The sequence below is a fragment of the Lacerta agilis genome, chromosome 3 (assembly GCF_009819535.1).
Source record: "Lacerta agilis isolate rLacAgi1 chromosome 3, rLacAgi1.pri, whole genome shotgun sequence".
NCBI lineage: Eukaryota > Metazoa > Chordata > Lepidosauria > Squamata > Lacertidae > Lacerta > Lacerta agilis.
The window spans coordinates 8,685,691-8,713,004 of record NC_046314.1 but is presented as its reverse complement, the minus strand read 5'-3'; the positions used below and the strand labels follow the sequence as shown (position 1 = coordinate 8,713,004).

Here is a 27,314-nt window from a genome sequence, read left to right as displayed (position 1 = left end):
TCCGCTGACCGAGCGGCGCATGCGCTAGGTGGATTAGCGGTCTAATACAAGCGTTGTGGGGGCGACGCTTACGCAGCTTCGTTTGTGGAGGGTCTTTTTATTTTTTGAAGGTGGGGGGTCCCTTTCCTCACATTACGCTCGTGGTGATGATCGCAAATGCGTGAGAGGCTCGCTTTATTTCTGAGGTAGGAGGTGTGTGACCGGCCTGTGCCTATTCCTGTCAGGCCGAGAAAGCTTCGGGGGTTTTGGTTTTTTTGCGCCGTTCCAGCAGAACCGTTGGAAGACGAACGGAGGGCGGTGAAAGGGCGCGTCATACTATAACCTGAGAAGAATAATCCGGGCCCTTGCGCGTGTTGGGGCCGGGCCGGGGAGGCCATGGCGCCGGGGCCTGAAGAGTGGTCGTGCGCATGCGCGGGCGCCATTTAAACCATGGGCCCCAGTCGGAGACGGGCATGTTGCGCATGCGCGGGTCTTTGGCGGAAATGCCTTTTCGCCGTTGGTTTCCGCCTCTGGCAGCCTTTTTGTTCTCGTGTATCTTTCTAATCTAGCTATTTCGCAGCTCGTAAAAATGGTGTCTTCAACTTAGTTGCTGCTGCGAACTGGGTAAAGATAGAGGTCACACAGTGTTTCTTTGCTGGGTCCTCTCTTACCAACGCCATCCACAAAGGACCCGGTTATTATTTTGAAGTTCCTGCTTTCAGCTATAGTAACGCTTGAGGTATATTTGAATAATTGTAAGCTGTCACGTCTTCGCAGCAAGGAGTGCCGTTGATTCTTTGTCACACAGTACGCTTGGTAAACTGAGTTTTTATCAAGCAAACTTAACTCCGCTCACAAAGAAGCCAATGTTTATTTAGTCACTGTCCTAAAGTGTAGCATAGTATACATTTAACAATAGTCCCATTAAAATACAGTGCAGTCGACATTGAGATAGCCAAGTTATTTCTGGACTGAAACACTGAAGACTGCAGGTGGGAGCTTATAAGATGAAATAATGCACCCCACTACCATTTTTTTATTGTATACATACTACTTTGTGACATGCTAGCTTCCCAAGCTAGAACATTTCTCCTCATTCTAGTTTCTTCCTGTGTCCAGAAAAACAGCATATGTTTGGTCACACATTCACCATCTGGTTAAGAATTAATCTTGGTCAGCTATATTTGCAGCCCTCCTCCAGATTTTAAAAATCTATAAATGGTATTACATTTGCATACTCAACATGTCCCGTGAGAACTGTTAAAATCAAAATGGCAACCATTCATACATGCAAATTAATATGTTGTGATCAGAATCTTTATGAAAAACATGCTTATGTAAAGCTGCTTGGCTATTTCGAATTGATCAATTACCGGTACTCTTAGCAATCTGTAATATCTGTTTGGACTGCAACCAGAGATGTGTGACTTTTTGGAATATATTTTTTTCTGTTGCCCATACTTGATAAGAGGTCTGGGTTACATATAGTAAACTAAAAAGTCTGTTAATCTTGTTAAATTTACATTCTGTATAAATATTTGAAAGCCCCAATAATGAAAATTAAGATGTAACAATATAAAAGTGTTCATTGTCATACATTTATATATTTTTAAATGCAGCACTGAAAATTAACATGCCAAACCCTGAAGAGCTGTGAGCATAAATATAGATTTGGCCTGAAAAAAGTTCTACATCTTTGTTTTTGAGTTGACTAGTATTGTATCCATTACAGTAGCCAAATTTGACTTCTAGAGTGTGTTCTCATTGTGTTAAATTTTATGAAAAAATTCCAGCGGTGCTATTTTCCACCCCACGTCTTTGGTTGCAGTGATGAATTGGTTAAATATTAATCAGCTAAAAAAAGTTCCCTGGTTAAATCAGGCAACATATTAACAATTTTAATAGACATGTTGCTAAAATTGGTGCTTAACGTCTTTGCCATTTGCATTCTCCCTTTTCTCACACATGACAAACGGCTTTTCTAAGTTGGTGCTCTTGAAGATGTAGCATCTAAAAATAAAATGTTTCATTCTTAGAAATTTAATATAATAGTTTAATCTCCTAGATCCTTTATGGTGAATCACATTTTCTGTTTCCAGCTTGTAGGCCTACTTATAATGTGATATGAACATGTTGGGATGGGTGGAAAGATCTAATGTGGTATCATCTCTCTTATCAAATGTTGATTTCAATAATATTTTAAATGTTCTTAAATAAATTCAGTGTTTTATACTTTTGCAAACTTCTCTTAAAAGGTTTTCATATAATCAAGTGATATAACAATTTCGTTAAATAATCATCTACTCTATTCCACCTTTCTCCCTAGTGATAGCTGCAGTCCTGCCTACATTGGGAGTAAATCCCTTTGAATGGAAAAGCCAGTTTGAGTCCCGGTCTGGGGAAAAGCACAATATAAATAAATATAATAATAAAATACTAGTACCTCTGAATAAATATGCCTTGGTTTATGAAGTATCTGAAGAAGTGTGCATGCACACGAAAGCTCATGCCAAGAACAAACTTAGTTGGTCTCTAAGATGCTACTGGAAAGAATTTTTTATTTTATTTTTTGTTTTGGTTTATGGTGTATCTTAAGTATATGCTTACTGTCTCCAGCACTCTTGGTTCATGGGCTCATTTCCATCTAAATTGCAATTTTTTCTTGTGGCAATACAAAATGCAATAAGCATGTCACTAAAATCTCCATTTATGCAATGCATCTAGTTTGAAAGATACCAAAGTAATATTTGCCTTGATTTGTCTGAATTTTACTGCTTGAGGTTCTGTTTGGAATTCATCTAACTCCAGTTTTAAAATAGTCACATTGCTTGACAATTTGCTTCCATGTCCAATTCAAGGTGCTCACATTTCTGCTTAAAGCCCTAAATAATTTAGACCCTAAATATCTGACTGTGTCCACCCCTCTCTTAACACCTCAGAGGGCCTTGGTAGTTCTGTCATCCAGGTCTGGGGTGCATAGCAGCCCAAGAGAGGGCCTTCTTTGTTGAAGCCCCTAAACTGTGGAATTCCCTCCTCACAGAAGTGTGGGCAGCTTCATTATGTAGTTTTTATTGTATGCCGAGTACACACTGCTCCCCCTGGCCTTTTATACCTGGATGTTACTATTGTGTCACTTTGATGAAATAAAAATCTGATGCTCCTCCTACATCTTAAGTATTTTTTTTTTAAGGAAAGCAGTGGCAGTACAGTATATAAATATCAGGGCCACTTGCAACTGTGAGGCAAACCTCAAACTGGTGCTCATTGAAGGTCAAAAAGTGCACATTACTTATTTAAATACTGTATTTCTCAACTAAACTTTAAGAGGACGTATAACAAAACGATGTACAGCATAAAAATAGAATACCACAATGATATATGTTCTTTGACAATATTGTTTCCAAGGGTAATAATTGTATTTCAGCAAAACATTTTCTGAATTCTGGATCTGAAATTTCAATAGATGGTCTAAAAAGTATTTTTTCAACTCAGTAATATCTATTTGGCGCCAGTTTGAGGTGTGTCTTGCAGCTATGTTGAGGTTTTTTGCCACTTTCAGTGTTTCTTTTCTTGTAACCATGATTCTGCTTGACATTCTCAAATGACATTCCTTCAGGATTCACCAGAAGTTACTGTGTTCTGAAAAATCTGAAGTTTTTTTTCCCTTTTTCTTTTCAATAAGTCTCCGCTTTCCTCCAGAATGTCCAACTTTTCCTTTGTTTTTGTGGGGAATTGCCATTTTTCTGAATTTTTCAGATTTCATCCTTTCACATCTCTGATTTTTGGTTATCAAGGGTGCTAGGTTTCAGACATCATTTGGTTACCCATACTTCACAGGTATGAATAAACCAAATTACATATTATGAATTGGGTCAAAAAAGTGGGAGGATCAAGAACATTTGGGGGTTACAGAGAGCGAGGGAGTGTCTTGCACTGGCTTGGAAACAAGCATTTTGATTGGGGGTGGAGAGTTTGAGAACATACCAGTGTCATGATTGGATCATTTTCTTAGGAAATCTGTTTATTTTCCTCATCAGGAGGCTGCATTACTTTATCTGTTTTTTCATTGAGCCAAGTGAATACCAAGAATTCTTGAGGATACACTGAATGTTACTGTGTATCCTGAAACCCTGAGAGGAATATGCCTGCTCAGGGATACTACAAGCAAACTATTCTTCCTCCCCTCTACTCCCAACCAGTTTTGTGTTTTTGTTTTCCGTCTGACACTCAAAACATCTTGTGCCTTGTGGAGGTCTCAATTGAGTTAAAGGGGGAGGGGTCCCCCCTCTTAGGTCTCTTAACTTTTCGGTTGCCTTTCTGCATATGTTGTAGTTCATCAGAGCATGGTGATTTCTCCCGCTTGTTTCACAGTGACCCTATTCTGGCTCCACTTCTGCCAAGACTCATCACTACCTTGGTTTTCTGTTAAAGGGACTGAGGTATCTGTGAAGCAAATAAAGTCTTTAATTTAACAACAAATAGAATCCCTTGCTTTCTAGCCTTGCATAATTCTTGGTAAATATATACTGTACATGGGCTTCATGTAGAAATGCACACACTAGACTGCACTATAACTATATAATATCTACACACTTATTTTACTGTAGCTAATTTTTTAAAAATAGTTTGTATTTAGGCTGTCCCTAGGGTTCCAGCCTAAAAGCCAAAAATTGCTCTGCACAAGGCTTTCTTACAGCTCTGTTAAATAGATATTCTATATTAACCATTATTGACTACTTCATTATGGAACTTGCTCCTGCAGGAAGTGAACTTTACTACCTCAATTGTTTTTAAATGGATTATAGCTGGCCTGGGCTTTTAAGCATAATTGAATTGCTGGTTTTATTTATATTTACTATTTTACCGCTGGTTTTTATTGGATTCTTTTTAAAGTTGATCTGAACCACCTTTGAAAGGGCTGTGCCAAAGATGAAGAAAGAACTGAATGTTCTTGATTATGTTTAACATCCGCATAAGATTATTTGCAATTCACAGATGGTTATGGTTAAAAAAGATGGCTGTAACTTCAGGTGTTTGCATGTGAAATGCAGAGGTTCTTTTTCACAGAGACATACATATCACATACAGAAAATACAACCTCAACTGATAATTCCCATTTTAGAATGGGCACAATTCAAAATAGGTTCCTATGGTACACAAGATTTGATAAAATATATAAGGTTGACATAATTAAGTTAGTCTGTATTCTGAAGAGCATTTCCTCTCTTTTTTTCTTTTTGCATAAGACATAAAATGATGCCATATAGAATGTATCTTTGTCTCTCTTTGATACTCCATTGAGATGTAAATTTTCCTGTAATTAAATGCTCTCATATTATTCTGTACATTTTGCTCCTATGTAGGCTAAGACTTTCCAATTTTCAGCCAGTTCAATTCTAGCAGCTACTAGCAATGGCCCACTTATGTGATGCATCTCTTTTTCAGGTTCTTAAAAACTATCTAGTGATGTTATTCCAGGATCCATTGCTAGGTGATGGCAATGGTGTATTTTATGTTCTCAAACCTATTTTTAGAGATCTCTCTAATAGAGGGACTGAATCACCACATGAAGATCTTGTTTCTCTGCATCCCTTGCAGCATCTGCTTCTGAGCCTTAAGTGGCGTGAGGTTCCGTCACGACACTTGACTTAGAGAGTACCTAAATACTGGCAGTTTACTACTTTCATTCAACGTGGGAGAGAATTTGGCCTTCTATTTGTGTTTGCCTCTTTCTCTGCCTGAATTCACATCCCAGCATGCTCTGAGCCGTGTAGATTCATCACAATTCTAATTACTTGTTTTTGACAGACTCTCCAATAAAAGCTTGCATCTCTTGTAAGACAGCAGCTGTATTCAAATTCGTTGGGGATTCAAGTACTACTACTACCTCAAGATTTCTGTTCATATGAGATGGTGAAACTGCATTGTAGAAGTTGAATCAGATTCTAAACTTGAAAAAGTGGAGAACAGTCACATGCTGGCATAAGCTTAGCAGCTCCTTTCTCATGGGAGTATGTTGGGGTTGACAGAGGCCCATCTAGTCCACCATTCTGTTATCACAAGGGCTAACCACGTGCCTGTGGGAAGCCCATAACCAGGACATGTGTGCAATTGTCCTCTCCCATTGTGATCTCTAGCACCTGTTATTCAGAGAGATTGTTCTGATACTGAAGGAAGTACGTAAGCCAGTATGACTAGTAGCCATTGATAGCCTTACCATTCCTTCCTGTTTTTAGGATACTAGAAGAAATACCAGTAAGAATGCTAAAGATATCTTCCTAATTTCTTTCTAGTTCATATTCCTTAATCATTAATGTGTTTCAAAATACAGTTAGGCTGTATTCCAACTCTTCTTACCTGGGAGCAAGCTCCACTGAATTCAGTAAAACTTCTGAGAAGATATGGTTAGGATTGCACTGTTAGCTGAACTACAGAGAAGTAATATTGGCCCTATTTCTGTGGGGGTATTGTCGCTATTCCCTCTTCCCCAACTCAATTTCTGTCAATGCACTACCTCTTTTTGGTGTTCTGTTTTTAAGGCTTGTTTCTCTCATATCTTCTTTTTCTTTGTAGGTTAACATCGCTTTCATAATAAGCCTGAGCAGTCGCTCCTTGTGTGGAAACCAGGCTGTGCAGTGAAACCATCTGCTGTCCAGCCCAACTCTGTCAGGAGGTACTCTTCAGATGCTCCTGGGTCTGATACTGTCCAAAACCTTCAGCAGCTAACTCAAATCAGAGGTGTAGAGTTCTGAATTTTGTAAGGAACATAACCAGCCTTGCAAATAAGTCTGCCCATTTATATGTGGACTTGAAAATACTTCTCAGAATCCATATAATGTTCTTATTTTAGGCCTTTAAGGAGCTGTTCTGGGGTTGCAAAAGTAAAAATCAAAGAAAAACACACAGTTGGCAGTGTTTCTACCTTGAAGTAATTTCAGAGAGGTAGTCATCCACACCACAGAAAAAGGAACACATAGAAAAGCCAGCCTGCTGAAACACCTGAAAAAGTGCTTATTGGCTCAGACTTACAAAGCCATGAAATAAACAAACTTATTTTAAAACAGTGTATCTAAAGGTTGACATCCCTTTATGGAACTTGAATATCAGGCTTCTATGGTTACTCTCCCCTTTCTTCCAACAAGAGCCTGTTTACATTTTATCAAAAAGAGCTTTTGGTAGTAGGGCTTTGCAGGTTCACTCCACCCTCCAGGGCTTAATGCAAGTCAGGCCTTGTGCATTGTCCCAGCATCTGTTTCTGATTCAAGGTTCTGTCTGAATAAGTCTTGCAGTACCAGGGCACCTATGTATCTGCAGAGCCTTCCTACGTCACTGTTTAACTGTAGATGACCCATCACATCTACAAAAATGAAATGTGTGGATTTTTAAAAAATCATGATTTAGGCCCCTTTCTTTGATTCTAGCCAGTTTGTTAACTACAAACAGCTCTATACATTAAATTAATAGGGTTGTAGTCAACTAATATATACTCAGAGTAAATGACCCAATGAGATTAATGGCCATGACTAACTTGGGTTCATAAATTTCAATAGTTCTACTCGTGAGTAGAGGTTAGTTGCCTACAACCCATAGTTATTTACTAACCTTTGCTGATGACGTAAGTCTCAGATCAAGCAGGATTCTGGGAAGTTAGGTGGTGAGCTATTAAATTACAAATATTCCAATTGACCTCTCATTGCAGGTAACTGAATCCGAAAGACAAGCAGTTGCTTTGCTACTGCAAGGGAAGGTGCTGGCTATATAATCCACATGTGTACAGAACGCTAACTGGGCTTGGTAGTGATCTTTATAATTCATGTACTGTGGCTGGCACCTGCTAGTCTGGGAGTGAGTCACTTGCTCAATAGACTAGTGGTTATTTACAAGCCTGAAAAACATTTTTTCTTGTGATCATTGAAAGTTCTTGTTCAAACTGTGTGTGATGCTGTTGCTGAGCATGTGATTGCCAGCACCTCATGCACACTTCTTAGAATACCATTTTGCTCAGAAATTCTTTCTGTTTTGTCACTGGTATGGATGGTATTCTTTTCACTTGACATTTGCTATCTCTTCTACTTCTGTTGACATCTGCTCTGCACTTGCAATATCTGGACCATCCTTCTAGTTCTACACTTGCATCAATGCTTTTCAATTGTTCCCCACCCCCACAGTACTCAATTTGACAAAATGCAACTGGACGTTACAGTGAAAATTCTCATTATTATAATAGTGATACAACTGGTAATCAGTTAACGATAAGTAACCATTTACATCAGTGTTTTGATTGCTGTGTGTTAAAATAGTCCCTGTGCTATCTCTTCGCAGGTGATAAAAAGTGTGTATGTAATACACGTTTTCAGGCAATATAAATATCCATCTATATGGTTTAGCATCTTAACACTATCAAAGTTAATCAGATCTTTAGTAAAACGTTTTCACTTATAACTGAAACATAATAGGTAATTCTAAGAAAATGAACATTTCATTAAAACTTGCCTGAAGGTTTTGTCATCTTTTCCTGCTAATTGGAGAACTGGCCATGGAAAACATTCATTAGTCTTCTGCCCATCCCTAAACTATTCCTCTGTAGGTAGAATACTGAGTATTATAAGACTGCAGTTAGTGGGATTTTCGGAAGTGCCTGAGTAACTTGAGGCCTCAATTTTCTGTGGAAGTTTATAAAACTTTCATTCTTGGGTACTTTAGAAAAATCTCATGAGCTCTTCTCTTCTTGTAAGATGACTTTGTAGAGAGAAAAGTGGGCTTCTTAATGTTCACTGTTGGCATAGGAAGACCTAGATAAGCACTTCAAGAATAAAAAAGGGCTTGTTAAAAGAATAGTCATGTCATGGGAAACTTACTACCACCTGTGGCTATAGCTTACAGTCAAGTCTCATCTGAAAGATAACAGTTGAACAAGTTGCTTGATTGGAATAGTGCCATAGAATTTCTCTTCTTTAAACAAAATTGTAGTTTCCCAGTTCAAGTCTTAATGAGGTCTGGTCTTGGTTGACTTGAAATCTTAGTGCAGAATAATGTGCCATGTTCACAATGTAATGTTAAAAATATGCAGGTACAGTTTATATGTGGTACTAACAACATATAAACTATTACTTAAATGAGAGGTCTTGTGTGCTTCTACCAAACTTTAAACCTGTTTTCCTTCACAAATCTTATAGTACTAATTCAGTTCTACTGAGTGTAAATTATTTGGTCTCACTTAGTAACTCTTTCATTAGACACATGTCCAGATATCAGCCACTCCTAAGTCCCTGCTATCATTTCCTCTATAGGCTTAATTTTCAAGAATTTGAGTTACATTTCTTGGTTCCATGACTGGTGTATTGTCTTTTTCCTGGAATCCAGAGCAGTAACATAAGATGTATGCACCCTGCTATTCAATAGGGGGCTTCAAAACAGATGGTTCTGTACAACCAGTGCTTGAAAACAATTTCTCATCAAAACACATTGATTGGCAACAATTGGTGCTTATCTGGGGGGGGGGAAGCTAGATTTTCACCTGAGGGCTATGTATAATAGGGTTCTGGATTGCATCTTCAATCTGTTGACATTACATAATAAAAGCCATGTAAGACCTTAAATTGGTTTTAGATCAACATGATGCATACATTTTAAAACTACATCTTCATAAAGGGATTTATGACTAAAACTGCTTGTTTTTCTACAGACTTGTCTGGTGTTCTCAGCTTGAAGAAGATCTACAGTCATTATTGATCCCTTTTCTTGGCGTTACCTTTTTGAAGTGAAGTTTACCTAGCTTTCTAGTGTGAGCTTTCTTTTCAGACATCTCTAACGTTTGATCCATAATAGACAATCTATAGTTCAGCAATGTCCAAGTCGTTCCACCAGTCATCTCTAAGTAGGGATTCCCAAGGTCATGGACGTGACCTATCTGCAGGAATAGGCCTTCTTGCTGCTGCTACTCAGTCTTTAAGTGTGCCAGCATCTCTTGGAAGGATGAACCAGGGTACTGCACGCCTTGCTAGCTTAATGAATCTTGGAATGAGTTCTTCATTGAATCAACAAGGATCTCATAGTGCACTGTCTTCTGCTAGTGCATCTTCCCATGCCTTACAGTCTATATTTAACATTGGAAGTAGAGGCCCACTCTCTCTGTCTTCTCAGCACCGCGGAGATCCAGAGCAGGCCACTAACATTCTGGCCAGCTTTGGTCTGTCTGCTAGAGACTTAGATGAACTGAGTCGTTACCCTGAGGACAAGATCACTCCTGAAAACTTGCCTCAAATACTTCTGCAACTTAAAAGAAGGAGAGCTGAAGAAGGCCCTTCACTGAGTTATGGTAGAGATGGCAGATCAGCTGCACGGGATCCACCATACAGAGTTCCTAGGGATGATTGGGAAGAGAAAAGGCATTTTAGAAGAGATAGCTTTGATGATCGTGGTTCTAGTCTCAACCGAGTGGTTGACTATGATCATGGAAGTCGTTCTCAAGAATCTGTTTATGACAGAATGGATTATGAAGATGACAGATTAAGAGATGGAGAAAGGTATAGGGATGACTCTTACTATGGTGAAACCTCGCATAAGTATCGTAAATTTGACAGTGAGTATGAGAGGATGGGTCGTGGCCCTGAGAGATCTCTCTTTGAGAAAAAGAGAGGTGCTCCTCCAGATAGCAGTGTTGAAGACTTCCATGGACTCTTACCGAAGGGCTATCCCCATCTGTGTTCTATCTGTGATATGCCTGTTCATTCCAATAAGGTGAGTTAAGCATCAGATGCTTATTTTTCTTTACTTTGTAGTCCCTGTTGCTTGTTTCTTTGCCTCAGTTTCTATGTTCTGATGACTTGCACAAAGGACTCAGAAGAGTTTGATACATGGTTTATTTTCAGGGCGTCATTAGCAAACACATTAAACCAGGGCTTTACATTAATATTTATTTCACCCATATGGCTTAACTGCAGGTCAGTTATCATCTAGTCTATTTTATATTTTGCATCTGCATAGTCTCTGAACTTAATTTGGTGCAGAGGCTTTTCATTTTGGTTTGCAGTTATTCAAGAGGCTAGATTCAGCATTCCTTCCCATCTGTCTTGATTGCTGATTGATTTGTAGTTAAGATACGTCCTTGCACAACTCTGCTTTTTTCCTCTTGTCCATAGCCAGCCAGAAATGTAGTAGAGTCCTTGAAAAGAATTATAGGATTGCAGCTCACATTTTTAAATAAGTTCATTCTTTTTAAAAGTCACTTTAAAAACTGTTTTCATACTGTGTCTGAGACTTCTCATTTTTTCCTCCCCTTTCACAACCTTCTTAAACACTTCAGAGTCACATTTTATTATTACATATTGCATCTGTCCCTTTTTAGAATCTCAGAAACATCAGTCTGCTGCTGTGCTATATCATGCTCTTGTTGGCATTCTCTACTTACAAGATTAGATCCTTATTAAAATTTTGATCAAACTTCATTCTTCGTAATTAGGTTCTTGAACAAAATAGCAAGTGTCCTAGTGTGTAGCTGTATTCAGATTTCCTGTTTTACAAACTAGTCATCTATTTGTCAATTGGATACTGTCCTTGCTTTTATTTTTTAAAGCATGATGCATAGAATTCCAGGTAAGCATGCACATTGTGTTCTTAAGTTGGTTTCATTGGGTTGTCACTAACTGTATTCTCAGAAAATACCTTTATGAAACAAATCTGTTTTACCAATAGTGAAAAAATGAAATGTATTTGCTCATCTTATTTACTGTTTGATTCTCTACATATCAAAATTCACATTTTTTTTCTTACCAACAATACCTAATTTCAAGTCTTTATGGGTTACACTGAGGTGAATCTCAGATCGACAGAAGTTTAAAGGATGCAGTTATTTAAAACACTAGCAACAGAAAATATCTTAAAATGGCGTTTTTGTGATGTTCCATTGTGCACTTAAATCTACTCTTCTGGACAAAAGCTCTTTTCCTCAAAACATCTATTTCTCTTCAGCATATTAAAATCTATAATTTCATCACAGTGCATATTCATTGATTGAGTCAAAGGTTAAACATTCTGAACTGTACATGCAGAATTCAGCTAATTATTAAATGTTTAAAGCAGTTAAAGCTTTTATAGCACTGATTAAAAAACAAAAACCTTAATGGAAAAATGTTGATATAAGTTGAGGAGACAGAAATCAATATGCGGTAGAATTTGTTCTCAACTGAAGAAGACTTACGGCATAAAATTTGTATCTCATTGAAATAAAAAATGCATGTTTGGTATTGTTAGAATTAAGAGCTACATTGCCAGTTTTGTTCCTTAGTGCAAGCAGTACTGCTGAGAAGGGGGACACATTTTAAGGAGGAAATCTTCCAACATAGGTTATGTTAGACTCGCTATATACCTGCGGGTATAGGGCAGTAGACAAATTTATTATTATTATTATTATTACCTCTCTTCTGAAAGTTTATTAACTTTGTAAATGGAAGCACTTGTGCAATCTGCATGTGAAATTATGGGAAATTTCCTAATACATGCATGCCATGTTTTTTAAGTACTGTATTTGTCATCTTAAAAAAAAAAACCACTGACAATACAATAAATTCATTTGAGACTGATCTAGCTAAAAACACATAGCCAAGCTTTCAGGCATGCCTGCCAGATTACATATGATAGCTGGAAGAGGGGAATTAATTATCCTCCTACCCAGCACTTTATTTGCTGAAGTACCATCTCGTCATGGTGGAGAGTTTTCATCAGGGTTCCCCTTCCCCATTCATCAGATAAGCATGCACACCCACACACCCCTTTATGTCGTGTGTGTTTAAAGTGAAAGATCCCGTCATCTGTTTATTGGGTGATATCCAGTGTTAGTCATATTCAGAGTAGACTTACTGAAATTGTTGGGCTCTGGGCCATTGATTTCAAAGTATGATTTAGATGGATGTCACCAATCATGTCTAGTTGCACACTTCAGCAGACAGCTTCATGTTTAGACTTGTTCTGACTAGAAGAAACATCTTGCTGTAATTTCAGATGTTAGACACACACACACACACACACACACACACAAAACGCTCTAGTGTTTCAGGCTTGGAATTTAAATCTTTGAGTTTCTAAGTCCTGTGCAGTGCAGTGTTGAAACAAATTTTATTTGAAGAAAGCTTTTTAATTAGGTATTTTATGGTTTTATTGTGTATTTTTATTCTGTGAACCACCCTGATGGTGTACAAAATTAATAATAATAATAATTTAGTAAGCAGGATTTGGGAATCTGGAATGAATAGGTTATGACACTCAACAGTTTGGTTTGTTTGGGGGGAAATGCTGTGTAGAGTTTGGGGTAATTGTATTAGAGCAAGAAAAGCTTCAGCTGTTTCAAACAGATGGACTACTAATGTATTAGTGGGCAAAGGCTGTGGCTGTTGAAGAATGTTTTACATTTTCTTGGGAAGGAGAGGTGGGAAGTAACAGTTAATTATTCCTTACCTCCGTTAGTCAAATATCACTGCTAATATACTCTGTGGGGTTAGTTAGGAGTGCTTTATCAAATTGAAGAAAGGACCAGGAAAACTCCCATTTACTCAGGATCCTCTGCTTGGCAATCAGACACAAATGTATGGTGGTCTGTTGAATGCTGGCATTGATGCAGCTGGGAGGAGTATCCTGTTTTACATGGGAACCAAGTGTTGACGTCCTTTCACCTTAAATTGTGTGTGAAATTATAAGATGTAGTAGGCCTTCTGTATTTTAAAGTTTATCTATTGAATGCCTTATGATTGCAAAAAAAAACTTTGAATATGAGAAATTGTACCCATGAATCTGTAGCACATTGCTTTTCATGAATCTGCCATTGACTGCAAATGTCCTAAAAAACAAAGCCTATGTTTTGCAGGGGCCAGTTTTGTACTTTATGCCACTTCTCAAGTTGGTGACCCCTGCCACAGACCTATCTAGATAGTTGCCGTATTTACTCAAATGTAATACTATTATTTATTTATTTTGCCAAATTAGATTTTTGGGTGTGCATTAGATTTGATGCCACATTTACATTGGCCAGCAAATACTTTTTTTGGTTTCAAGGTTTTGAAACGGGGATTAAAAGCTAGTTAAGGAACTAGTTAATGTTAAAGCATGATTAGTATATGTGATTCTTTCTCCTTTCCACAACAAGCTGGTCTTCTGAATGATAAAACACAAAATAAGGCATGCTATCTTATTAGCAGAGTCTTGAAAATAATGAAAGGAATGTGCCCTCTTGCCCTGCACTGCAGCCGCAGTATTCAGTTGTTCTTCCCAGGCAAACTATTTATCTTAGTAGAAATGTACCGGTACTTTTGCAGAAGCATTTTACACCAACAGAAGGCAGCCTTCTATTAGACTTGCATTGAAAAGAAGTTTTAATAACTTCTAAATGTATCTTCAGGTACGCTGCATCAAAGTCTGTTCAGGATGGCCAGAATGTGGGTTCTTTGAATCTTCTGTTTTATATCCTGATAGCTCCTTTTCCAACTTTTTGTAATCATTAGAATGCAAAACTCTTATAAGCAGTAGGTTGCATCCAATGGTGGCTTTGCACAAGTGGGGAATAACTTCAGTTTACACACAATGAGTTTCACTCAGTATTTCCCATTCACCCACTACAGCTGCTCTTGTCTCCTGAAAAGCTGCCCTTGAAGAGTTGGGGACCCTCTGTAACAGTATCTGATACTATGCAGAGAGTTGCAGCACATACAGGGGCTCAAGGAGAATTGGCTGCCTAACATGCTTCCCACTGGCACAAAGCGAGAATTGGATACAAACTTAATATATTTGAATGTCAAAAAGAGGGACATAAAAGTTAGGCTCTTTTGTGCACTTACCTAGGCATAAGCACCACTGAACAAAGTGGGACTTACTTCGGAGGATAAATGTATAGGATTGCATAGTTGTCTGATTTAATGCTCAGGTTTACACTTTTTCCAGAATACACTGGAGTTCTGATCAAGTCATTGTTTGGATGACACTCTTGGTACCCTTTTGATCATGATACAAGTCTTTTAAGATAAAGGCATTCGTTCACTTACACGTCAGAATTTGGTTGACTTGCAAATGATTCCGTAGGTGTTTGAAGTAAGTTTTAAAATAACTTTCTTGTAGGTAATTTTGACTTTGTACTTTTGCTGCAGGAGTGGAACCAGCATATCAATGGAGCAACTCACAGTCGACGTTGTCAACTTCTCCTGGAAATGTATGGATCTAAATGATTTTAAACAATCCTTTTTCATTGTATAATTGCAATGTATATTTGTTTCAGGAAACTTCAAAGTTACAATATACAAAAGTTTGAAAACAATTAGCTTATTCAAACTGTTCCAGCAACAAACAAGAATAGATCGCATCTTCAAGCTGACACTTGGTGTACTATTTTAGATTTGTTTGAAACATTCCATGAAGCCATTTATCTTTTGTAGGATATTATACTGACATTTTTGGCAAAGCAATGCAATAGCTGCATAAAAAGCCCCAACCTTCACATCTGACTCACATCTACATAACTAACTATTTGGGGGTGAGGTCCATATTAATATCACAAAGAAATGTGGTTGGTTGGTTATGGACTTGGGGCTCTTCACCAGACTTACAAACATTTTACAGGTGATAGCCAGCTATGGCAGCCTGCTTACACACTGGACTTCCCATGTCTTTCCTTTCCCATGTGCCTCTGAAATCTGCTGTGGGAAAGTTGGGGAACTGCAGATGGGAGACAAGGAGCTCATTTCCCAACTGCAGGTGCAAAATTGGATCTTGCTCCATAGCTTGTTAAACCACTCTTCTTTAAAGCCATCTATATTGGCGACTATGAAAATATCCCATGGCAATCAATTTTATAGATTAATGTTAAGGGGGAAATATATAGACGTGAAACCTGCTGCAAATCGGTTGTAATTGCATAACCCAGAGTTTAAATATGTTGAGTATGTGGAAATAATTTCTCTCCGTACTCTTAATATAATTATCTCATGGATAATAATTCATTTTATAAATTTCCCAAGTCTCCTCATCAGTTTTCACCAGACTAAAAGTGAATTTGAGTACTGTATTCTGTCATACAATCTCAGGGTGCATTGAGATGTGACATCGATGTAAGCAAACTTACAATTCAGGTTCAAATGGTATACAGCATTCAGAATAGCTTACATTATTGCGATACCCACAGAACTCACTTCCTAGTATGTATGCAATGGATTCTGGAAGCAAAGATGGATTGTAGTGGCCATTTGGTTTCACATTAACCGTTACGTTTCATCAGTTCAGATATTTTATATATATATTACTTTCAGATATATTTTAACAGTGCCTTTCTAGTGACAGAATCCTCTTTGAGCCAGTGGAGACTTCTATGAATGGAAGGAGGGGGTGCAAGGTTCACAAATTCCTCATTTCCAGTAGCCTCTGTTCCATCAGCAAAATTATTCCCAAGCCCTCTGGAGCAAATTTGAGAGGCTAAATAAGGAATAATGTGAAAATTCCTTACTTTTTCTGTTCATGAAAGCTTCTATACAAGAACCTTTCATCAGCAAAGGGACACAATTGGGTATAATCTGTCTGAAATAAGATAATGTTAATAATGCTGAGGTTTTTTATTCTCTGAATACATTTTTTTTAAAAAAATATATTGTGCTAAGGTGGAAAATATAGCTGCATAGTATCTCTCCAGCCACAATATGAGTTGCAGACAGTGATCTTACAGACTTTGTTTTCCTTTAAAGATATCCTGAATGGAACCCTGAAAGTGATTCTGGACATGGAATGTAAGTAAAAACTACCAAGTAGAAGGAGACAAGTTTGCAGCTTCTCCCAATACCATGATACCATGAGTAGTTTACTACTATAGTGCTGAGGTTCAGTGCTCAGGTTCTACTTAGCTTGAACCTGAGTAGTACAGAGGGGAGTATATTTCCAGAACAGCACACATGGAATGGAAGGGGGATATCATTCCCTCAAGCAAGCTGAAATGCTTGCGCTGGCAAAACAATATTCTCATTGCTACATTGAATTCCACCCTAAGCCACTTAGGTGACATTCAGTTACATTTTACTCATGATAGACCCATTGAAGGTTTGGTTCCCGGACCTGAGCTACCTCACCTCCGCCTTAAAGTCTGCATCTACATGGCATAATAATGCCAGCACCTTGCAAAATTTGAATACATTGCAGCATTTTCCATCTCAGCAGCAGCGGCCATGTGTGTGGTTTTTTCAACAAACACACTTCTCAGGGAAATCTCTGGGGAAGCCCCATGAAATCCTCCCTTGGCATTTACAGTACACTACAAGGTTAGATAGACACTCATGAATCAGCTGAGGTGGCTTTTAGGGGGAGAGAATTCCAACACGCTCGTTTTCTCACAGATCTTATTGTTGGCTGTAATGTCATTCACCCTAAAGTTAATTAGCCAGGACACATCTTGTCAAAAATAGATGCTGCTAGACCAAGCGTAATTGTGAATGGCTCTATTTCATTGCCCCGCTGAAAGGCACTGGATCACTTTTAGTAATCAGAAGAGTTAAAATGGTCAGATACTCAATGTTACTCCCAGTCCATATCACATCCTTTTCTGCAGCTTCTCTAGTAATGCCAGTAATCCTCATGGAACAGTATTCAGTCTAGTGTAATGTTTGTAATATCGCCTGTTAAAATGTTTCCACACGGACTGCATGCATGAATATCACTGTCAGAAGTGATGTGTGAATGGATTGGCTACAAGCTTATCTGAAATTTGTGTGAAGAGGCCTGCAGAGTAAATACCCACGACTATCTGCACATAAAAGTAAACTCTGATGTGGTGGGACTCCAGCTGACCTCCTTTTGACTTTTAGTCTGACATCTTTGCATTTGTATTCGAAACTAGGTTGAAGATTTTGTAAATAATTGTATTTTATTTGAAGTTTAATGTGGATTCATTTTTGTGTGTGTGAACGTCCAGGGGTGATCCGTTTATGTTGCAGTCAACAAATCCTGCCCCGGGAATTCTGGGGCCGCCACCGCCACCATTTCATCTGGGAGGGCCACCACCTGGGGCAAGAGGTAATAATATGAAATGCATCTTGAATTGGACTCTTAAACTTGTAGTTCCTGGCTATATATATAGTATGTTTTGCTGGTCAGTAGGGAATTGTGCTGTGCAGATGTCTTAAGATCCAAGTGTCAAGGACAGGCAGGAGTGGAAACGATGGGCATGGGGGCAGGAGGAGGATCTGGGGGACGGCGCCAGTGATTTGCGTGGTTCTATGCCACCCTTGAAGCAGGGGAAAGAGGACAAGGCTGGGCAGTCAGAGATGGGGGAAGAGAAGGTGGGGAAGAGTTGCAGGATGGTGCATCGATTGAAGAAACAGTCCAGAGAGAATTGAGCCATTAGAATATCCATCCCCTCTCCCACTGTCTCCAAGGACAAAGAGGGACATAAAGCGACAGGAGCATCTGGAGCTGCCACACAGGAGAAGTCGGTGGTTGCTTACACCCACTGCATCAGAAGAGAGGGGTTTTAAATGTGCTGATAGAGGCATGCTAGCACTGTTGCTCCAACTGTCCGGCTCAGCACAAGTTTGAAGAATTAGCTATTTAGTGGGAATGGTGCATGTAATTCTTGCACCATAGGAGCTGATGCAATCAAGTGCTTTGCCAATAAAGAATAAAATTTCCAATAATGTGTCCTCATTGGGGGCTGGGTATGCTTAGGACATCAGAAGACAGAAAATGGGAATCTCAAGAAATCCATAGCAGTACTATAAAGCAAACTGTCAAAGAGCAGTGAGAGGATTACCTCCAATCTTAGTGCTAAGCACCACAGTGCTAAAATCAGAGATAAGTCTGCTCCTGCAGCTTGCACTTTGAATCACCTGTTGTCATATGAGTGGTGACTGGCAGATTGGGGAACCCAGCTGTCAAAATGACCCACAAAGGATGGGTCAGTTCTGGATCTCGCCTCTTATTGTATTCAGTGCCCTACTGAACTAGGCCACATTTTGTTACTTACATTTTTAAATACATATATATCTTGTTCCCAGTGCCTATGCTCTGCTCAAGATTACAACACATATGAAAGAATTTGATGTTGTGATATGTCACAGTGCCAACAATCTTGTGAATTATAATCATTGTTTTTGTTCTCCCCTCCCCCTTCCTGTTTTCTCTTCCCCAATGTGTTTATTTTAAGGGTCTGGAAATGGAAGTATGCAAGGACCAAGGCACCTGCAGAAAGGCAGAGTGGTTAGTATTGACATAGGAACTGCTCTATAAAGACAGATATTTCCACAGTGTCTCTGGTTGTTTTAGACAATAAATACTGTTAATGAGGGCCTACTTCTCAATTAGGTAGTCGGTTGTGCCCAGGCTGCAGTGTGGAAAGAATTCACTTCTATACCACCTCTGTTCATTACCCCGGTGAGGGACCACCTTTTAAATAAACCACAGAACCAAGGAAACTAATTTCAAGTCCAGCATCCAGGAGGCTCCGAGCTTTATTATAGCTATTGCAATATGACAGAGCTCAACTCAACGCACCGGTTAAAAAGGTCTGCCCTAAGGCACTTCAGAACAAAAGCTTATATATAGTAGTTTTATATATAGTAGGACATGGGTGGCGCTGTGGTCTAAACCACTAAGCCTAGGGCTTGCTGATCGGAAGGTTGGTGGTTCGAATCCCTGTGACGGGTGAGCTCCCGTTGCTCAGTCCGTGCTGCTGCCAACCTAGCAGTTTGAAAGCATGTCAAAGTGCAAGTAAATAAATAGGTACCGCTCCGGCGGGAAAGTAAACGGCGTTTCCATGTGCTGCTCTGGTTTCGCCAGAAGCGGCTTAGTCATGCTGGCCACATGATCCGGAATACTGTCTGCAGACAAACGTTGGCTCCCTCAACCAGTAAAGCAAGATGAGTGCCGCAACCCCAAAGTCGTTTGCGACTGGACTTAATTGTCAGGGTTCCTTTACCTTTACCTTTATAGTAGTTCAAACACAGCACACAAATAGTCATAAAACATTCTTAGACACAAAACATCCCCTTTACATGCGTCAAGAAAAGTCACAAGTCATTGGATAGTAGACACGTATGACGTCTTCCTGCTTTCAGTTCTTTCCCCCTCCCCCGCTGTTGCTTTTACCTTGGGATGCCCACAAGTGCCTAGGTCATTTGACCATGTTAGGTTACGGGTGTCACACATTGCTCTGGTAACCAAGCCTGTGTTCAGACGTTGTTTACATTCTCTATCTCCTTCTTGGAACTTCTTGGAGCTTGGAACAACATCCATAATGACCATTTTGTCAGGGTTAGATAGAATTTCTTGATTATGGCTTAGAGAGCACAAGGACTATAAGGTATAGCCACACAGGAACTATACATAAAATTACTCGGTGAAGCATTCCATCTTTCTAATAGGTTCAAGGCAATTACTATTTGAAACTTGGTTAACATATACACCCTGGGTCTCTGATTCTTACATCAGTGGGATGTTGTCATCATTGTTCTTCCACTAAAAATCACTTCTAAAAACTAGTATGGTGAGGAAAAGAGTTTAGAAAAGCATTCTACCATGTGACCCTGCAGCCTGTGTTTACCTGCAGCTTGATGTGATGCAGTCCAAACAGCTGAGAACATGGTACAATACATGTTAACTGGCTTTGAGACCCTTCTGCATATTCAAGATCTCAGTGGTAGTTTTCTCAAGTCTCTATTCAAGGCATCCATGCCAGCATTTTTTACAATTAAGGCCAACATCTGCAAGCTTTCTGAGACAGTTTGCTTTTCCAGCTACCAGTAATTAGGTCCCCCACCCATTACTTCACACTCTTCAGACTAATCTGAGATGAACCGCGATAGTATTCTGTTTTTAAATGTTGTCATTGACTGGTTCATCACAAAATCAGCTAAAAGAGATCATGTTCCAAAATGGGGTGGTTATTTTAACATTTACTTAGTTTAACAATTTAATTTATTGAATGCTACTACTTGCCGTTAACAGGAAACAAGCAGAGTTGTGCACATCATGGATTTTCAGAGAGGGAAACACCTGAGATATCAGCTACTGCAACTTGTTGAACCATTTGGAATAATTACAAATCACCTAATCTTGAACAGAATTAATGAAGTAAGTGTTAAAATCAATAAGAAGGGTGTTACAGCATGACATTACTTGGGAAAAAATACTTCAAATGTTGCTCTACTCTAGTTTGATGAGCAATTTCTTGAACTGCAGCAATTAGAGTGCCTCTGGCACAATCAGAATTTTAACCAGGAGGGGGAAGTGTATGACCCCAAACTCTCGCTTGTACTTGGGAACCAAGGCTTTGTGATGTCAAAATAATTTTCTAGTCTGAATAGTTGCAAGAACAAACTATAATATGCAACACTGAAACTGTTTTAAAGTAGTTTTCAACATCCAGTTGCCTACTCCTGGTGTAAAATCTGATGTTTCAACATTACTTCAAGTATTTGTATACCATTCTTTATCCAGAAAGGATCCTAGAGTGGCTTGCAAAGAACAGTATTATTAAGTAGATGATGATTGGATTTGCAACACTTAACCCTGCTTTAGAAATGCTATAGAAAATGTACAGTACTTATTGATGCTCCCTTGACAGCTTAAAGGCTACAGTATTTTTGTATTTCATTTTTGCTCATATTTGATTCTTAGGCATAGTTCCTCTTCAAGAGGGACACCAAAAAAAATAAAATTATCTTCTACAATTTCAGGCATTCATTGAAATGTCTACTACTGAAGATGCACAAGCAGCAGTGGAGTATTATTCAGCAACTCCAGCCATAGTGTTCGGCAAACCCGTGAGAGTCCATTTATCACAGAAATATAAAAGAATAAAGGTAAAGTCAGTTCCATTAATTTTGCATTTCCACTTGTAATGTACAGTCTGCATTCTGCGCTATAGTTTCTGACATTAAACTAAGGTCTAATTTTATATATATATATATATATATATATATATATATATACACACACACACACACACACACACACACACACACACACACATATACATATATAATGGATTACTGAAATATTCTCTAAACTTCTTAGAAACCAGAAGCGAAGCCTAACCAAAAATTTGAGCCTCCAAAAGAAGAACTTGGCCGTGTGATCCATCTCAGCAATCTTCCACATTCAGGATATTCTGACAATGCTGTACTTAAACTAGCTGAGCCCTATGGAAAAATAAAGAATTACATACTGATGAGAATGAAGAGTCAGGTAATTTGTACAATGCTTGCGTAACTAGAAACCAGTCCTTAGGTATATTTAGTAAAATTATGTTTAGTGAAGCATTCTGAAGCATTTCGGTAACAACATAGAAGAAAATAGCTTCTATGAAACACTGAAACTAAGGCTTACAACCTTTCTTCCATGGAGAGGTGGGTGTGTGATCCCCACAAATAGATGTGTAGGTTCTTGTAAAAGATGTTTCACACCTATGTGTGAATAGAGAAGAAGAGGCGAAAGAGCCAAGGTCGTTAGGCGATATTGGGGGTGGAAAATGGAAGCTGGGCCAGCACATGTCTACTTATTTCTCCACAGCTCATCTTTATACAGGTATCCTCATTTTGTTACATGACACCACTATATTGTGAGTTTCATTGCTAGTTCCACTGGATGATAAGAGTAGAAAGCGTTTAGGCACCCCTCTTCAAGAGTTTGAAGCAAAAACCAAGCTCATCAACTTTGTCCTTCCACCAGCAGGGTTTCTGTAACTGTGGTGATTTACCTAGGTTTAACTTTGTAGGAGAATCCTATTGAAATATTGGAACCTGAAATCTCTTTAATCCTATCCATAGGCTTTCATAGAAATGGAGACCAGAGAAGATGCTGAAGCAATGATGGAGCACTGCTCCAACAAAGCTCTTTGGTTCCAGGGAAGATGTGTGAAAGTAGATTTGTCTGAAAAATACAAGAAACTAGTTCTAAGGGTAGGTACCATGTGCTGGAGTAAGTTTTCATGTTGACCCTTGAGTATTCGTTCAGTAAGTAATGTTGTAATATAAAATGTGATACTCCACACTAGTCCTATGCAGAGTAGACCCATTGAATGGACACTGACTGACTTAGGTTCATTAATTTAAGTAGCCCATATTCAAAAAACTTGGTGTGCTAGTGAAAGCCAGCGCAAAGGGGTTCCCCCCCTCTCTTCCCCCAGATCTGGTCTGCAGTGTTATGAGAGAAGGGGGCAGTCATTCCACGTGAAATGGAAATGCTTGCCCCGACTGAACAATCAGAAGACATTGACATTGTCTCCTCTGGGTAGGACTTGGTTGAAAACAACTCAAAGTGTTTAATGTTTCCTTAGTAGTTAGTGTAAAAGCCTCTGAGTAGTGTTGCTGCCACTTGCCTTGAGACTTGGAGAAATGGGGAGTGTCCCGCCATGTTTGAGTTTTAGGAGCACAGCATGAGAATAGTCAATCCTTTAGTCCCCCTCACCTCCAGCCTTTGGGAGGAGGTTAACACTTGTCACGCTTACTGGAGTAGGAAAGGGATGCTCGCTATAGTGAGCAAATATGCCGCACCCTTGATTAGACAGCTTTAGAATCCAAGACTGATTCAAGCCAGAGCCAGTGGTGATACATTTGGGGAAATGCTTTTTTCTTTCTTTTTAAAAAATGTTTTATATGAATTTCAACTGTTGTACTGAATGTTCTTGGTAACGGTGATTATACAACTTCTCCCAAGTTCTGCTCAAACTAAATGCAATTTTTCCTGTTCCTGTAGCTTATAGACAGGGAGACATATTTCCACATCCTGTACACCTGGCATCCACATGGTTACTGCTTATAGTTAATAAGAATAGGGAGAAGCCCCATCCTGAATACCATGGCGCAGATAAGAAAATATCTGAAGTCTTGCAAGCTGTGTTTTCATATGGCTTGGAAGATTGGAACCATTTTCACTTGAATAGCTGGGCACAACTCCTAATACAGAAATCCACAAAGACCTTTATCATAGAATCATAGAGTTGGAGGGGACCTTGAGGATCATCTAGTCCAGGCACCCCCAAACTCGGCCCTCCAGATGTTGTGGGTCTACAACTCCCATCATCCCTGACCACTGGTCCTGTTAGCTAGGGATGATCGGAATTGTAGTCCCAAAACATCTGGAGGGCCGAGTTTGGGGGTGCTTGATCTAGTGCAACCCCTTGCAATGCAGGAATATGCAGCTGTCCCTTACAGGGATCAAACCTGCAATCCTTGTTGTTATCAGCACCACGCTCTAACCAACTGATGTCATTATTATTATTATTATTATTATTATTATTATTATTATTACAGATTCCCAACAAAGGAGTAGATCTGTTGAAGAAAGATAAACCAAGGTAATAAATCTTTCTGGTAGCTTGAGTTTGTTTAAAAATACAAAAAGGAAATGGGTAAGCAAGATTTCCCCCTTTCTTTTTATAGAAAAAGAGGTCTTTCTCCAGATAGCAAAGACTCTGGAAGTGAGAAGAAATGTAAGACTGAAGGCAGTGACAAAATGGAAAGCAATAGCACTGAAGATAAAGAAGAGAAGAGAGATGAGGCAGATACAAATGACAATGATCAGGCAGACCAGGAGGAACCAAGTTTACTCCTTGAATCTGAAGATGAACTATTAGTGGATGACGAGGAAGCAGCAGCATTACTAGAGAGTGGAAGCTCAGCAGCAGATGATACGGATGTAGCTAACTTGGGTGATGTGGCTTCTGAACAAAAGGAGGCAGCTGGTGATGATGCTACTGCAAAATCTGAAGAGAATGCTACAGCTACATCAACGGCAAAAAAACTCAAAAAGGTAAAGAGAAATCACTTGGAAGAAGTTTATGCTTCACCACAAGATTATTTCTTGCCACAAAAAACTTGTTGTCTTTTGTATTGCCTTTCGAGAAAAGGTGCTGCTTGTAACGTGGTACCTTAATAAGGGTTTCAGAAAGGAAGGTTCTTGTGTAGCATGTGTGCATACACCCCATAGCTGTTTTGGGTGGTACAGATGACTGTATTCTGCAGCAGTATCCTGTCCTGTAAAAAGTGTCTTACTTTCCTCATTTTATTACTTACTCTTGAGACCATGTGCAAGTCCCTTGCTTGCTTCATCTCTGACCATGAAACAAAGATATGTAGCGACAAACTGCACATCTGCAAGTTACTCAAATGAATTAGAAACCTAAACTTTGCAAGTCACAAGTTTAGGAGGGAGGCAACCCTTCCCTGGTGATCCAGAGAGAACTCTTAAACCAGTGCAAGCAAATAAATAATTAGTATTTGTTCAGTGCCAGATTCCTAGTGCTAACCTTCACCACAGGAACATTTTCCTTGTGGGAGTTTGTTGCCTACATGGTTCCTTCTTGTGCTCTTTGCCCACCCCTGTTGTTTGAAAGTGGGGAGATACTGAGCCCTGACCCAGTTTTGCACTGTGGTTTGGGGGGGGGGCATTGGAATAGTTTTTTGTACCCCAGCGCTCCAAAGGTCATCTCTTTTGAGCACTTCCCAGAGAGGGAAATAAAAGTGGGTGTTTGCATGTGGTGGAATTACACTGTTGGACTTCAGTGTGTATTTTAAATGAGATAGTTTGATTTGAGAAAAGCCGTATCTAATGTCATAATAATAATAATAAATTGTCTCAATAGCGACATGTAGGTGGATTTCCAAGGAGCATGGAAGGCTTTGTGACTCTAGATGAAGTTGGTGATGAAGAAGATTTAGATCACCAAAAACTACGTAAATCTGGTATTATACCTGCTGCAAAAACTGAGGGCAGCATAACAGAAACTGAGGCTGTAAACGCAGAAGACGTGCAGCAAGAAAATGAGGCACTGGAAAATGGTGCTAAAAATGAGAATTTGAAGTCAGAACTATCCGAAGTGACAGACAGCACAGTGTCAGAAGAACAAGATAAAAAAGAAAACACAGAAGAGCAAGAAAGTAAGACTGTCCGTGAAGCACAGGACACTCCAGATGAAAATAGAATTGGACCCTATCAGCCAAGTGTTCCTGTTGGTAAGAATGCTTTATCCTCCTCTAATGTAATGTGTATTGTAAATGGACCACAAGAAAGAGACTTCCTTTCCTAAAGAGGTGTTAGCTTAGAATTTGCCAGTCAGTTCAGGATCAATCATCAAAACCTTATGGGCACAAACTGTTAAATCACTAAATAGAATACCACACATGCACATCATGCCAAGCCATAGTTTAGTATGATGAGTCACCTCAAAGTGCGCGCACAGCTAGAAGTTCTGAAGTTTTGCTTAACTGCAGTTCATTGAATATAAATAAGTTGTAGTTTTATGTTGTGAATCATCCTGAGATCTACAGGTATTGGGCACTATACAAATTTAATAAATATAAAACTAACTTTTACTATGGTAATTTTTTTTTCAAAGTGACTAGCTTCATGTAAACCATAGTTAATGTTAACCACAGTTTGTCAGGACAAACAACAAACTTCTTCCAAACTCTCCTGATTGCGTTGGAAGAGTTAGAAGGGAGTGTATGTTCTGCGACTGTCAGACTCAGTCGTATTCCATTTATGTCCCATTAAATAACAGTTCTGTGAGGTGTGAACCAAACCATTTTATTTAAGAGCATTTTAAAGGCAAGGATGCATGTATAGCAAGTATAAGACTACTGATTTACAGATCACCTATTCAGTACAGAGGGAACTTACGGACTCTCTTTCTGGCACTTCTTACGTTTTGGATCAGATTTGCAATTATGTGCATGTTTCTATCTAGGTGTGAGCTATGTGGTGCCCCGAACTGGATTTTACTGCAAGTTGTGTTCCTTGTTCTACACCAATGAAGATGCTGCAAAAAAGGTCCACTGCAGCAGCCTTTCACATTATCAAAAGCTGAAGGTAAGGTAGAATTTCTCAGAGCACCTTCATGCAGCTATTGGAAGAAGCTTAATTAAAACCTGAGGATAAGTAGCTCTTTGTTAAGGCAATAGTTTATTTTAAGTGGCAAATTTAATCTCACTTTATTCTGCACCACCTAGTTCAGAAGCTCAGTTAATGAGTCAGATCCCCCCAACCCCCATTCATGCATACGCCATGTCATATACAATCCAGCCCAAATTGGAACTTGGACATTCCATTGTAATCAAAGTGTAGTGACTGGATTATGCCCAATATACACATCAGCCTTAGTACTTGATTTATCATGAGATGCAGCAAGCTTAAATTTGAAAAAAATTATGGAGTGTTGCTATTGATGCCATTGCAACAAAATCCAGGCAACATAAACAAATTACAATTCAATTCTCCCTTGTTTGTTTATTTGTTACAGAAACATATGGAGAAGGCTGAAGACAAGAAACAGAAAAAAGAGACTTAAATGCAAAAAAGAGGTTTGCCAATTTAAGGAA

General features: G+C 39.0%; 1 protein-coding gene across 3 annotated transcripts; it reads left to right on the top strand.

Annotated features, from left to right (window-relative positions):
* MATR3 (matrin 3) lies at positions 1-27,314 on the top strand. Of its 3 annotated transcripts, XM_033142800.1 has the most exons (16): positions 1-185; positions 6,553-6,652; positions 9,665-10,719; positions 15,111-15,172; positions 16,695-16,736; positions 17,912-18,012; positions 19,142-19,194; positions 20,941-21,066; positions 21,672-21,797; positions 22,012-22,182; positions 22,764-22,895; positions 24,249-24,292; positions 24,378-24,747; positions 25,580-25,949; positions 26,684-26,805; positions 27,236-27,314. In XM_033142800.1, exons 3-16 carry the CDS (start codon positions 9,826-9,828, stop codon positions 27,281-27,283), a joined length of 2,661 nt encoding a protein of 886 aa, XP_032998691.1. In that variant the 5' UTR covers positions 1-185; positions 6,553-6,652; positions 9,665-9,825; the 3' UTR covers positions 27,284-27,314. The 3 variants fall into 3 exon arrangements, with proteins under 3 accessions (XP_032998691.1, XP_032998692.1, XP_032998693.1); XM_033142801.1 differs by lacking the exon at positions 6,553-6,652; XM_033142802.1 differs by lacking the exon at positions 9,665-10,719 and having other exon boundaries at positions 2-185.

Coding starts and splice junctions, on each gene's coding strand:
- MATR3 (XM_033142801.1), top strand. CDS start 9,826: ATGTCCAAGTCGTTCCACCAGTCATCTCTAAGTAGGGATTCCCAAGGT. Junction 22,896..24,248: donor ACAAGAAACTAGTTCTAAGG/GTAGGTACCATG, acceptor TTATTATTACAG/ATTCCCAACAAAGGAGTAGA. Junction 25,950..26,683: donor TCAGCCAAGTGTTCCTGTTG/GTAAGAATGCTT, acceptor GTTTCTATCTAG/GTGTGAGCTATGTGGTGCCC.